This window comes from Cucurbita maxima, unplaced genomic scaffold (genome assembly GCF_002738345.1).
Source record: "Cucurbita maxima cultivar Rimu unplaced genomic scaffold, Cmax_1.0 Cma_Scf00029, whole genome shotgun sequence".
NCBI classification, from domain to species: Eukaryota; Viridiplantae; Streptophyta; class Magnoliopsida; order Cucurbitales; family Cucurbitaceae; genus Cucurbita; species Cucurbita maxima.
In genome coordinates this window covers 2,329,073-2,341,647 of record NW_019272045.1, presented here as the reverse complement: position 1 = coordinate 2,341,647, position 12,575 = coordinate 2,329,073, and the positions used below count along the sequence as shown (strand labels likewise).

General features: G+C 35.9%; 3 protein-coding genes across 4 annotated transcripts in view; 2 read left to right on the top strand and 1 right to left on the bottom strand.

The window, feature by feature from the left end:
• The first annotated feature begins 368 nt into the window (after positions 1–368).
• Positions 369–2,281, top strand: LOC111465675 (triphosphate tunel metalloenzyme 3). Of its 2 annotated transcripts, none has more exons than XM_023110183.1 (2): positions 369–1,231; positions 2,048–2,281. In XM_023110183.1, exon 1 carries the CDS (start codon positions 635–637, stop codon positions 1,229–1,231), a length of 597 nt encoding a protein of 198 aa, XP_022965951.1. In that variant the 5' UTR covers positions 369–634; the 3' UTR covers positions 2,048–2,281. The 2 variants fall into 2 exon arrangements, with proteins under 2 accessions (XP_022965951.1, XP_022965950.1); XM_023110182.1 differs by having other exon boundaries at positions 377–1,238.
• A 978-nt stretch (positions 2,282–3,259) lies between these two features.
• Positions 3,260–5,697, bottom strand: LOC111465654 (prostatic spermine-binding protein-like). The gene is made up of 3 exons (XM_023110141.1): positions 5,368–5,697; positions 3,991–4,049; positions 3,260–3,910 (listed from the first exon to the last, which is right to left on the bottom strand). Exons 1-3 carry the CDS (start codon positions 5,497–5,499, stop codon positions 3,409–3,411), a joined length of 693 nt encoding a protein of 230 aa, XP_022965909.1. The 5' UTR covers positions 5,500–5,697; the 3' UTR covers positions 3,260–3,408.
• Positions 5,698–6,669: 972 nt separating this feature from the next.
• The window catches only part of LOC111465474 (protein S-acyltransferase 24-like), an 8,103-nt gene continuing 2,197 nt past the window's right edge, over positions 6,670–12,575 (top strand). Inside the window, exons 1-10 of the mRNA XM_023109869.1 lie at positions 6,670–7,206; positions 7,741–7,881; positions 8,419–8,531; positions 8,877–8,956; positions 9,101–9,264; positions 10,768–10,906; positions 10,996–11,095; positions 11,217–11,274; positions 11,481–11,558; positions 11,676–11,774. Of these exons, the coding sequence (XP_022965637.1) occupies positions 6,925–7,206; positions 7,741–7,881; positions 8,419–8,531; positions 8,877–8,956; positions 9,101–9,264; positions 10,768–10,906; positions 10,996–11,095; positions 11,217–11,274; positions 11,481–11,558; positions 11,676–11,774 (1,254 nt within the window). The 5' untranslated portion in view covers positions 6,670–6,924. The remainder of the gene's footprint in view (positions 7,207–7,740; positions 7,882–8,418; positions 8,532–8,876; positions 8,957–9,100; positions 9,265–10,767; positions 10,907–10,995; positions 11,096–11,216; positions 11,275–11,480; positions 11,559–11,675; positions 11,775–12,575) is intronic.

Here is a 12,575-nt window from a genome sequence, read left to right as displayed (position 1 = left end):
TTTTTTTATAAACTTTAAAAATGTCGAATAAATTATTAATTTTTAATTCTTTTGAATTTAAAAAAAAAATCACAATTTTATTTTAATCTATGGACTTAATAAGCTTTAATTTTTTTATTTTTCAGTCATAAAATTTAATTTTTTTAGAACTTTTAAATATAAAATAAAAGATTTTCAAGTCTGTTAATTATTTTAAAAAATGACGGATTTATTAGATAAATGTAAAAAGAAAAAAATAAATAAAGAAAGAAAGTAATTTAAGATTTTCTAAAAAAAAAGGTTAATTTAACCTAAAATTAGTTTAAAATTAAAATTAAAATTGATGAAATTGTGAAATGAAATTTCTATTAAAGAGCATCATCGTTTTCCCTAATTTTCCTGAGATTTCTGTGGTTCCTCTGCGAACTGAGCTCTAGCGAAATGCTGAGAAGACAACCCAGCAAGATCGAGGTCAAAATCGAAGACAAGGAAGAACTCGAACAAGCTCGTAAACGCGCCGCCGCCGCCGCAGCAGCCGCCGCGTCCACCACCACCGACACAACCTCCGCCGCCGCCTCCCTCCTGCACAACCTCAATCGCAACAAAGATCCCACTTCCAAAGCTCAACGCCTTGGTATCTCTTGAAATAATCGAAATGGAGGTGGAAGTGAAGCTTCGCCTTCCGGATTCCGTTTCTCATGGTCAGGTTTCAACTCTTCTTTCGCCGTTCCATGTTAAAACACATCGCCAAGAGAATTTCTTCTTCGACGGCTCGTCTGGTGAGCTCTCGGCTCGCCGAGCGGTTCTCCGTATCCGATTCTACGATGACGATGCGCGTTGTGTAATCTCTCTGAAAGCCAGAGCGGTTTTGGTCGACGGCGTCAGTCGAGTTGAAGAGGAGGAGGAGGAATTGGAGCCATCTGTTGGGCGGGCCTGTGTGGAGAATCCGCAGAGATTGAAAGAAGTGGAGTCTAGAATTATGGGAAGGGTCAAAGATGAATTCGGGCCTTCTGGATTTGTAGGGTTGGGAGGGTTTGGAAATGTGAGGGGCGTGTTTGAATGGAATGGATTGAAATTGGAACTGGACGAGTCTAGCTTTGAGTTTGGGACTTTGTATGAGATTGAGTGCGAAAGCACCGATCCAGATGCAGCGAAGAAGATGATTGAGGACCTATTGAAGGAGAATCAAATTGCGTATTGGTATTCTGAAGCTTCTAAGTTCTCTATTTTTCGATCTGGGAAGCTGCCATAGGTAAATTGTAAGTAAATTTTCTGGTTTTTCTATGAAGCGTACTCTTCTCTTCTCTTGATTTCGAGTTTCAGCATTAGATTGTTCTGTACTTATTCAAGTAAATGGCATTTGATGATAGAAACATAATCAGATTTTACAGGGAAGAGAAAAACTCAAGCACTTTGTTTGAATTAGCAACAGGGGTGCTTGCATTTCTTTGAATTGAATAAGAGGTGTAGTATATTGTAATTATTAACTATCAATCATCCCTTTAAACTTTTGTCATACAAACTTGTTTGTAGATAATGAAAGAATTGATAACATGAAATCTTAGATCAAATACTGGCAATCCAAATAGCAAAAAATATAGTTCTTAGTTATTAAAATGTTGTTCACATTATACATTTTGAGATCATGTTTTCCATAATTCAGGTTCTGTATGATAAGATGGTAAAGATGGCAATTACTCAGTTATCCCGAACGTGTAATTCTTAGTTCGACATGTTATCCATATCTTACTGCTTCTTAGGCTACATCTCTGTATTTACTCCTTTGATCTGTATTGTCTTTTTTCTGGCTTTAGTGATTCAAGAATGATATATTCTAATTTTTTTTTTCTTATTATGAGGGATGTGCTTCTTTTGATCCATAAATTTTCTGCTATTCAAGAAATTTATGCATTTGCTAACATTTTTGGGATGTGTCTGGTTGATGAGATTTTTCTGATACATTCTCAATTTTGATTTCTTTACAAGTTCTGATGATTTCTTTTGCTCAAGGGTCTCAAACTTGTCAATGGCTTCTCTAAACTTGCTTATCCTGTTTTCATTTATTTAGAATATGGTTCGTGTGGCTTCCATTGGCCGAGGGCTCAGAGATCTTGTCGATGAAGCGAAATGGAGACTGGGAACCAAGAAGATGCCATTGTGTTCTTCATCAAGTATCTTAAAATAAATTCCGCTATTTCATTATGCATGAGTATTGCACATTGAGAAACATAATTTGCTGATATTTGATATGATAATCTTTGAAAGAAGCTTGTCTGCTTTGTTGCATTGCTTGTGGTTGAAATGGATTGATTTAGTTGAATTAAGATGGTTCTCTTTGACAGGGGGTAGAATAAAAAACTAGAGAATTGATTTCTTTTCCAAAATTTGTCTCTACCGGTTGTCAATCCAGTCTATTGTGAGATCTCATATCGGTTGGAGAGGAGAATGAAATATTTCTCATAAGGATATAGAAAGTTTTTCCTAGTGGACGAGTTATAAAACCGTGAGGCTAATGACGATATATCTCCTGGCAGTGGGCTTAGGGTGTTACAAATGGTATTAGAGCACTTAGGGTGTTACAAATGGTATTAGAGCACTTAGGGTGTTACAAATGGTATTAGAGCACTTAGGGTGTTACAAATGGTATTAGAGCACTTAGGGTGTTTAAATGCTGTTACAAACGGTATTAGAGCACTTAGGCTGTTTAAACGGTATTAGAGCACTTAGGCTGTTACAAACGGTATTAGAGCACTTAGGCTGTTACAAACTGTATTAGAGCACTTAGGCTGTTACAAACGGTATTAGAGCACTTAGGCTGTTACAAATGGTATTAGAGCACTTAGACCGTTACAAATGGTATTAGAGCACTTAGGCCGTTACAAATGGTATTAGAGCACTTAGGCCGTTACAAATGGTATTAGAGCACTTAGGCCGTTACAAATGGTATTAGAGCACGACTGTTACAAATGGTATTAGAGCCAGACACCGGGTGGTGTGCCAGCAATGACGCTGGCCCCAAGGAGGGTGGATTGTGAGATCCCACATCAATTGGAGAGGGAAACTAAACATTTCTTATAAGGGTATGGAAACCTTGAGAATGAGGCCAACGACAATATGTAATGGGCCAAAATGGACAATATTGGCGGGTGGTGGGCTTGGGCTAAAACTAACTTCTACAAAAGCTCAGTTTGTTCTAAATGATTAAGCATGTGATAGAAAATTCTATGAATCTATATTCGGTAGCAATGGAGGTTATTTGAGTAGCTGGTTAATTAGATGATAAATGGTAAAGTACTTACTGTCATAGCAAAATAAATTGTGGTATCTAGTGTGGATCCACAACATAAAATATAGGAGGTTCATTAAGAACAAGGGTCAACAATCTTCCTACTCCTAAATGCGATGGCTGACTGGCTAAATTCCCCTCACTCACTTTCTTCTCTTAGCTGGTGGTTCAAGTGTTTCCTCGTCTTCATCTTCATCCTCCTCTTCTTCGTCGGTGTTGTCATTGTCCTCATCTCTGTCATCGTCGTCTTCATCCTCATCCTCTCCACCGTCTTCAATTCTTCCATTACCACTTACTTCTGGGTCATCCCCTTGATCACTCTCGTCACCTTCATCTGCTGAGAAATCTTCGTCATCGTCGTCGTCGTCTTCATCTTCGTCATTCACATCGTCGTCATCATCTTCGTCTTCTCCTCCGTCACCTTCCTCATTACCTCCAGCTGTTCCGTTGCCACTTGCTGCAGGGTCATCCTCTAGATCGCCGTCATCCCCTTCTTCAGCCGAGTAATCTTCAACACTTTCCCCACCATCTTGGTTATTCGCATCATTATCGACTTCATCTCTATCTTTATCATTCTCTGTTTCACTGCCATCGACATTTTCCTCATCGGGATTACTCTTAGCGTGAAGTTCTTCGAATGGAAATCTAAGAAAGTAGTATAAATCAGTTATCTTGGAACCAAGAACAGAAAGTAAGCAATATAAATGAAATGGAACTTTCATTACTTTTCACCAACTGCAGCTAATCCTGTTGGAGCATTGACATTATTTAACAGATCTCCTGCCTGAAAAAAAAAAAAAAAAAAAACTTAGTTATGTTGGAAGGTGAATTGAGATTCAACGTGTTCATCAACAAAATTACAAGCCTGCAGGTATCAGATATAGTAACAAATTCCAAGTATGGTTCATCATAGAGTACAATCATTAAGACAAAATTTAAGAAAGATGAGTTAGGCTGTGTCCACATTGGTTGGGGACGATAACAAACCACTATTTATAAGGTGCCCTAGCAGACACTTTTTAAATCCTTAAGGGAAAGCTCAAAAGTGAACGCCTAAAGAGGACAATATCTGGTGTGGAAACCTTCCTCTAGACGCTTTTTAAAGCCTTGAGGGGAAGCCCGAAAGGGAAAGCCCAAAGAGACGCTTTTTAAATCCTTGAAGGGAAGCCCGAAAGGGAACACCCAAAGAGGTCAATATCTGGTGTGGAAACCTTCCCTTAACAGGTTTTTTAAAGCCTTGAGGGAAAGCCCGAAAGAGAAAGCCCAAAGAGGACAATATCTAGCGGTGAATCTGGAAGAGAAAACCCAAAGAGGATAATATCTGCTGGCAGTGGATCTGGGTGGTTTCATAGGGTCAAGAAGGATTCTGACATAATGGTAGATTACTTCCATTGCACACAGGAAGAAGATCTTAAGGATTCTGACATAACTGTAGATTACTTCCATGATTGCAAGAACAACAAAGGAAACTGCCCACAAGCAATCAGAAAGAATAAGCTGTGTTCACCAGACACTAAATTCTATAATGAAGCTTCAACAAACACCACCAAGCCCCAAGGATAGCTAAAGAGATAGATAAAGTTAAATAAAGTACACACAAATTTCAAAAGAACCATATGAAACAGTAGCCATTCCACTGTAAGGGCAAATTCTGTCCCGTTTCTAACTACCATTTCCAAAACAGGCGGGATTTGCCGAATTCAAACAAAGTTTCCACAGAATTTAAAGAATTTCACAAGGAATTTCGGATACGATCTAAATAAGGAATGGTCAAAGCCTGAGGAAGAAAGCTTAATCGTTGTTACAGTTTGAAAACCAGTTCTAAATTAACCACTAGAGACTAGAACAAATACTTTTCTACACACACACACACTAGTCAATGCTCAAATTTTCCAGCTAAAACTTCCCGCCTGTAGCAATTATAACTCACGAATGAACAAATAACTTCAAACAACGAACGATAAAGCTTGTAAGCTGCGAACATAGGGAAGAAATGAAGAGAGCCATAGAATTCAAGCTCCAACGAGCAAAAATCAGAACCAGAAACCAGTAGAATCCACAAGCTAAACGCATCAAAGAAAAAGCCAAAACAAAACGCTCACCGTGGTGAGAATCCAAGCGAGAGAGTTCACAGCAGTCAAAACAGACTCCACCATCAGAGCTTCCAAAACAGAGCAAAGCCACAGAGACCTATCATCCACGCAGTAGCCAACGCCCTCCAACTCCATAGCCATGGAAAACAAGCTCAAAAATGACGATCGAACACGCAGAAGAACAAGGTGGAAACGAAGAGAGAAGAAGAGAACTTGCAGAAAGAGAGGAAGACCTTGAAGGAAATGAACGAGGAGAAGAAAGCCGATGGGTTTAGTGGTCCGGTTAGAGTAAACCCTAGGGTTTGGTCCGATTAGGGCTTTTTTCCGTTCGCATCTGAAAATAAAAATAAAAATAAAATAAATAAAATGTTTTCGGGTCGGATCTTTTGTTCCGGTTATCTGTAATGACCCGATACACGCCATAATAATAAATTAATAAATTAATAAATTAAACATGTAATAAATAATATCTAATTAATTAAAATAATTAACATTCTAATTTAATCCCTTATAAGATAATTAAAGTACATTAAACTGACGTTTTACCAACTGATAGTGACTATTTTTATTTATAAAAAATGGGAAAATGGTTATTAAAAATGTTAATTATTGAAGAATCAAATCAATTTTGGATTTATTATTTATATTATAATTTAGATAAATATAAAATTACCATCATAGATCAACATATTTATATTATTTATGCATTTTTTTAAAAGACTTTGAAGATAAACAATTACAATTGTATTTAATTTAATTTTCCTACAAATATCTAATTTATTTCTTACAATATTAGGGTTTTTTTTTTTTTTTTTTTTTAGTTTTTGATTTTTTTCGTCCCTTTCAAATATCTAGGGTCGAGCTAGAAATTTCAACGAAGAGAGGATAATACGATTTTAAAAATCTTTTTATTAAAAAAAAAAAATAGATATCATATAATAAAAACGGTTAAAAAAATATTTTTTTTATAAATTCATTAAATAATCTTAAGCTCGAGAAATTTTTTGATATAAACTTGAAAGGTTGAGAAATTAAAATATCATTTGATAATTATCTGTTTTTTTTTTTAAATAATTGTTTTTTTAAAATCAAATTAATATTTAAAAATTTAAAAATTTAAATTTTTATTTTTATTTTTAATAATATAGCTAAGATAAAAATTGATAATTAAAAAAAGTTGGAAAAAGAAACAAATTAATGTTAAAAAAAACTATACCAAAATATTAATTTAATTAAGTTTTTTAAAAAATAATTAATAATTAAAAAAAGGAATGATATTAAATTATTATAGTTTTTCTGATAAAACTATGCGGTTCATAGACGGCTTGGATTTTCTCTCTCTTTCTCTCTCTTTCTCTCTCCTCCCTTACAGCCACCGTCCAAGCAGTCAACACTCACGGACGGCAACGACCAGTTTCCTCCCCTATGGCGTTCCCGGAAAAACCCTAAATCCCCAATCTCTTCAATTTCCATTCTTCTATCTTCAATTCGTTCGAATCCCTCCGATCTTGCAAACCCTAGACCCACCGGATTCATTATTAACACGCAGTTCGTAATTTTAAAATCATGTCTTCGGAAATTGAGGTCGTCGACGAGGTTCAATCGCGGGATCACGAGCCCTCGCAGCCTGCTTCTGCTTCTGCTTCTACTTCCACTGCCAATGGAGAAGGTGAAGAGAGCCTGAGGAATGACGTTTACACGGCTGCAGCTTATGGCGATATGGAGAAGCTTCAGAGATTGGTCGAGCGCGAGGGTTGCTCCGTTTCTGAGCCCGATGGCCTTGGCTACTATGCTCTTCAGTGGGCTTCTCTTAATAATCGCACTGCTGCTGCTCGTTATATCATTGAGGTTTGTCTTTCCATTCTGCGTTTTTGTGCCTGTGGGTCGTATGGTAAAATTGGTTTCCTTCCTTCCTGCATTCAGACCACAGATCCCTTTTTTGTTTGAATGGATTTTGCTTTTACTTTATCTGCCTTTGGGTTTGAACAATTGTGTTTTTATTAATTATCCGATTGGCTTTGGGTAATCGAGGATTAGCATGCTCTCTCAACTGCCTTTCTCTTGTTTAAGTGAATTAGTGAATGGTAGTTTCTAGAAGGAATTTCTGGGAAACATTGATTTTCAGTTGTTGAGAAAGCAAACCAAAGAAATGAAAGAAAGGAAGGCTTTTCGTTTTGATTTTCTATCTGGTTGATGGTTGATGTGAACTTGAGTTTGCTCTAATTTGAATCTCCCCTCCAAAGTGAAAATATTTGGATGGGTGTGGCAATTGCTAGAGGTTTTAAATGATGTCTGTACCTACAGAACGGAAGCACAAGATGTAAACTTTGTCTTTTCATTTGTATTAGTTGTTTAGTACATTTGGTATTGGATCATTTCCAGCATGGAGGCGATGTAAATGCAGCAGATCATACTGGGCAAACAGCCTTACATTGGACTGCTGTTCGTGGAGCCATCCAGGTTGCTGAGGTTTTACTCCAAGAGGGGGCTATGGTCAATGCTGCTGATATGTATGGTTATCAGGTCATATTTATTTCCTCTCCAGCAATTAATTGATCGTTAATTTCTTTAATGCTCCTGTTCATGGATTTATATGGCCTAGGGTAGGAAGAAACAGTATAATATTTTTGTGTAGCATAAAGAGTTAGTGTGGTCCCTTGTTCTTTTGGATTGGAGTCCAGCATTGGTATTCTTTTGTTCGGATTTGTATTTTATATGCCCTTGTATTGTTTCATTTTCTCAATGAGAGCTTGGTTTCTTACAAAAAAAAAAAAAATGATGATCAAGACATTCATGGACAGAAATTTGCGTTTTTTCTTGATTTCCTGCTACTAAATTGTGTGAGAAATAAATAAATGACATTGATTTCTATTCAGAAACTTATTCCTGAACCATTAACTAGGTAATGCCAATCTTCTGTCTTGAATCGTAGCTTTCTAGCTATTGTTTGAGGCATTCTTTAACTATTAAAAAATTGTTCAAAATTGAATGGATAGTTAGTACATCAAATGAATGTCACCTTCTAGCATACTGATTGTAACTATATGGACATGATTGCAGACAACCCATGTTGCAGCTCAATATGGTCAGACGGCTTTTCTCTATCATGTTGTTTCAAAATGGAATGCGGACCCTGATGTTCCTGACAATGATGGGAGGAGCCCGTTACATTGGTAGTAGTTTTTTTACAATGCTTCCGATTGAGAAAGTTGCAGAGTTGTATTGTTCATATTTATGCACATATGGTGCTTATAAATGTGGGATTTTGGGTGGTATTGTTTAATTATCATGTGTTATCTTACTTACTATTTGGATTTCTGCTTCTCATCCTATTTGTTTTTGTAGCTATAATATAATTGGTAATCCCCATTTTGATATGGTCCTTGAATTCTTGCACTATTTTATGCACTACTATTTCTTAACCATCAATGAGTGTTGTGCTAAAGATGTCTTAATATATTCTGACAAATTGTTTTAGGAATTATATTTTTCTCGTTGATTTCTTCATGTTTTCTTAGGGCTGCGTACAAAGGTTTTGCTGATTGCATACGACTTCTCTTGTTTTTGGATGCATATCGGGGACGCCAAGATAAGGAAGGTAATGTTTGGAGGGCTTGAAAAGCTTCACTCAAGAAAAAAGCATGCTTTCTAGTTTAAATATAATGCGAGAACTTCTATTTATATATATATTTTAAGAAGAACAATAGTTTTAGAGCTCATGTTTCCTTCTTTATTATTTCAGGTTGCACTCCTCTCCATTGGGCAGCTATTAGGGGGAATTTGGAGGCATGTACAGTATTAGTGCAAGCTGGGAAGGAGGAGGATTTGGTGGTGACCGATAATACTGGCCTTACGCCAGCACAACTTGCTTCCGACAAGAATCACAGACAAGTTGCATTTTTTCTTGTATGTTGAAACCAAATCAGTTTCTTTACTCTTGAATTATTTTTCTTGTTTCCAAATTATTTTTCTTATTTTTTATTATTTAGTTGATAATATTTCTATAACTCTCTGATTATGTTGGGGGTGTGCATGTAAATGATAGTGAGTTTAAAGGCCATTCTTTTATTTCTTTTCATTCTTCCTATTATATCTGCCACCTCATTTCTTCCTTAAGTCAATTTTTTAAAAAGATATTTCTCTAGTTTGCACTTATTATTTTACTGAAGTTGACTTCATATTATATCCAAAACTATTGAATGTTACAAACTACCATGTGAACTTTTTATTGAACCAGCTGTGTGCTTGTGTTTTTTTTTTTTTTTTTTTCCCGTTTCTTTTAGTAATGTAGATTTTATGTTATAGTTTGGGTATAAGAGTCTAGGAAGATGGCATAACTTCGGCATGAAGAGGATTTTTGTTTTGTTTTTTCATTCTGAAAAAAAGATCTTCCACCCCACCCCCAAAGGTTGGGGATTAAGATGAGGGGTACTTCATTTGCTTGTGCTGGTATGGCAACTCTTTGGGGTTTGAAGCAAAAGAAAGTGAAAGTATTGAGAAGATATGTTTGATGCGTAGTTTTATCTTGGCTTCCCTTTCGGTTTTATGACAAAATAGTTGAAAGATCTTTGTGTTCGAGTGTTTCAAGGTTGATTTTAAAAAAGCATATGATCATGTGGACTGAAATTCTTTAGATAAGGTTTTGGTAGTTAAATGGAGATCTTGGATGTGTAACTGTACTAGATATGGAAACCTTTCCATCTTTGTCAATGTCATAGAGGGAGCATTTTTTCTTCTCGGTGCTTAGGCAAGGGGACCTCTCTCACTTTTCCTTTTTGTTTTAGTGGTGGATGTTTTAAGCAGGCTTGTGTGGTTGGTGTGGAAAAGGGGTGGCTGAGGGGTTTAAGGTGGGTAGGGAGTTAGTTTAGCTATCACATCTTCATGAGTTTTTCTGTTCTGGTAAGGAAATCTCCTTTGTGAATCTGAACGAAAAAACAGTGTCGGGCCTTAAGATTAATAGGGGTTAAAGTTCTGTAATTATGATATTGGTTTGATCTTGTTCAAGTGGAGTTTGTTTTAGAAGCTAGTTCTAGGACTCCTTTTTTGTTGAGTTTGTTTTTTGTATGTCCATGTAGTTAGCTAGTTTGGGACTCCTTTTTTTGTTGAGATTGTTTCTTGTATGTCCATGTAGTTAGCTAGTTTGGGACTCCTTTTTTGTTGAGATTGTTTCTTGTATGTCCTTGTTTTCTTTCTTTTTTTCTCAATGAAAGCTCAGTTTTTTATTGTAAAAAAAAAAAAATCGGTTTCAGTGATATTTTTCTTATTTCATTGGTCTATACGTTTATATATTTTAATCTCTTCTATTACTGTAGGATTTCTCGTCTTCCTTTTCTGGTGACCATTTTTCTTAGCTGAAACTTTGTTTCTTGTATAAAAAGAAACTAAACATTTTATGCTTTGAATCTTCAGGGAAATGCTAGAAAGCTGCTTGACAAACGTTGTGATGGAAATACCCGCCTTGGAAAATTTTCAAAACTAGGACTTGCCCCTGTACTTTGGTGTTTGATCTTTCTATTGCTGGTGACATATATTCATTCCGTCGTTTTGGGTATTTCCATATGCTTCACGTGAAAGTTGAGAACACTTCTCTTTGTCTCTTTAATAATTAATCTAATTTGTTTTGCATTTTTAAAACAGCATCAAATCTCCCAAAGTTAACGGCTGGCTTAGGTCTTCTTGCATGGATGGGTGTTCTTCTAGCAACTACAGGTCTGCTCATGTTTTATAGATGTAGCAGGTATGGAAACTTCCCTGAAGACGGTTCATTCTTTTTGTTGTCGAATATTTATAGATTGTAACAATGGAGCTTGATTTATTTGCTAATAACAGCTTGTTCTTTATGTTTAATTAATCTTCAGCAAAGATCCAGGTTTCATTAGATTGAACATGCATGACTCTCAGAGTATGAAAGATGATGTGAGTTACTTATTTTCCTCTAAGTATCTGTCCTTAAGTAATGAGAGTAACAATTTTCCATACCTCTTTCCTCCTCTTCCAGCATTTGTTTCTGTAGAATTTTAAAAGTTTCTACTTAATTGTTACGATTAAGCAGTCTTCTTTCTTTACTGTAATCTGTATGCCAAAGGTGAAAGCTTAATTATGTTCACATATCTTTCCGTTAGGAACCTTTGTTGAAGATCGAGGTCAACAACCCCGCTTTGCTGGCTGGGAATTGGTCTCAGCTCTGTGCTACTTGCAAGGTGCGTTCTGCTTCTGAATTTTGAAGATCGTGTTTTCATTTCTTTTATAGTTGTCTAATTTCTTTTTGGTATTGATCATTTTGTTACATTTTTAACTTGATTTGGTATCATGCCTAGATTGTCAGGCCTCTTCGTGCTAAGCACTGTGCAACTTGTAATCGATGCGTTGAACAATTTGATCACCACTGCCCTTGGGTATCCAATTGTATCGGCAAGGTACAATATCATTTGTGATGGACATTTTTGTGTTAGTTCCTTGATTTTAGAAGTGAAAAAAACCCTACCATTAATCTAAAGAAATAATGAAAAGCAGAATCCAACTACGAACTAGCCAAAGGAGTTATAAACAACCCTCCAAATGACTTGATACTTATCTAGGACAGATGTAAATGGCTAAACTATAATATTAACAATTATCATTTTTTTCATCTCTTCATTATCAAGTTTACTAGGGTGGTGGCTCACGTTAGACTGCAATTATTTATTTTTAGAATTCAGAAATTAGATTTTCTTTAATATAGAAAATAATTAATAACTGGAGGGTGAGCACTTCTGTAGTTTCCTTCCCTTTTAACTCGTATCAGTTGGAAGGATCGAAAATGTTTCCTCGAGGCTCTTATTGGGAACTAAAGTCTTGTCTTTTAAAAAATTAGAAGTTTTTCCTTCCTCTTCTTCAAACCGTTTGAACCTATTTCTTTTGTGTAGTTGAATATCCTCGGCCTACAAAATAGCCCTTGTGCAAAAAACAGTTAGGAAAAGATGCTTCTAATTCTCACAATCCCTTTTGCATAGAAGCATAAATTTTTTCTAGGAAAAGACTCGGACTTATACAAAACTCTTCAAAAATGTTGTTTACCAAGGTATATCTCGGTGGAAACTGTCTAATATTTTTAGTTATCTCCCTCACCGTAAATTGGAAAGGTCTTTTGTAAACATCATGGATATTACATTCCGTTTGTAAATTTCAACCCTAAATGAAATTGTCTCTTGTTAAAAAAAAAAAAAAAAAAAAAAAAG

Coding starts and splice junctions, on each gene's coding strand:
- LOC111465675 (XM_023110183.1), top strand. CDS start 635: ATGGAGGTGGAAGTGAAGCTTCGCCTTCCGGATTCCGTTTCTCATGGT.
- LOC111465654 (XM_023110141.1), bottom strand. CDS start 5,499: ATGGCTATGGAGTTGGAGGGCGTTGGCTACTGCGTGGATGATAGGTCT. Junction 4,050..5,367: donor TCGCTTGGATTCTCACCACG/GTGAGCGTTTTG, acceptor TTTTTTTTTCAG/GCAGGAGATCTGTTAAATAA. Junction 3,911..3,990: donor TTAGCTGCAGTTGGTGAAAA/GTAATGAAAGTT, acceptor CTACTTTCTTAG/ATTTCCATTCGAAGAACTTC.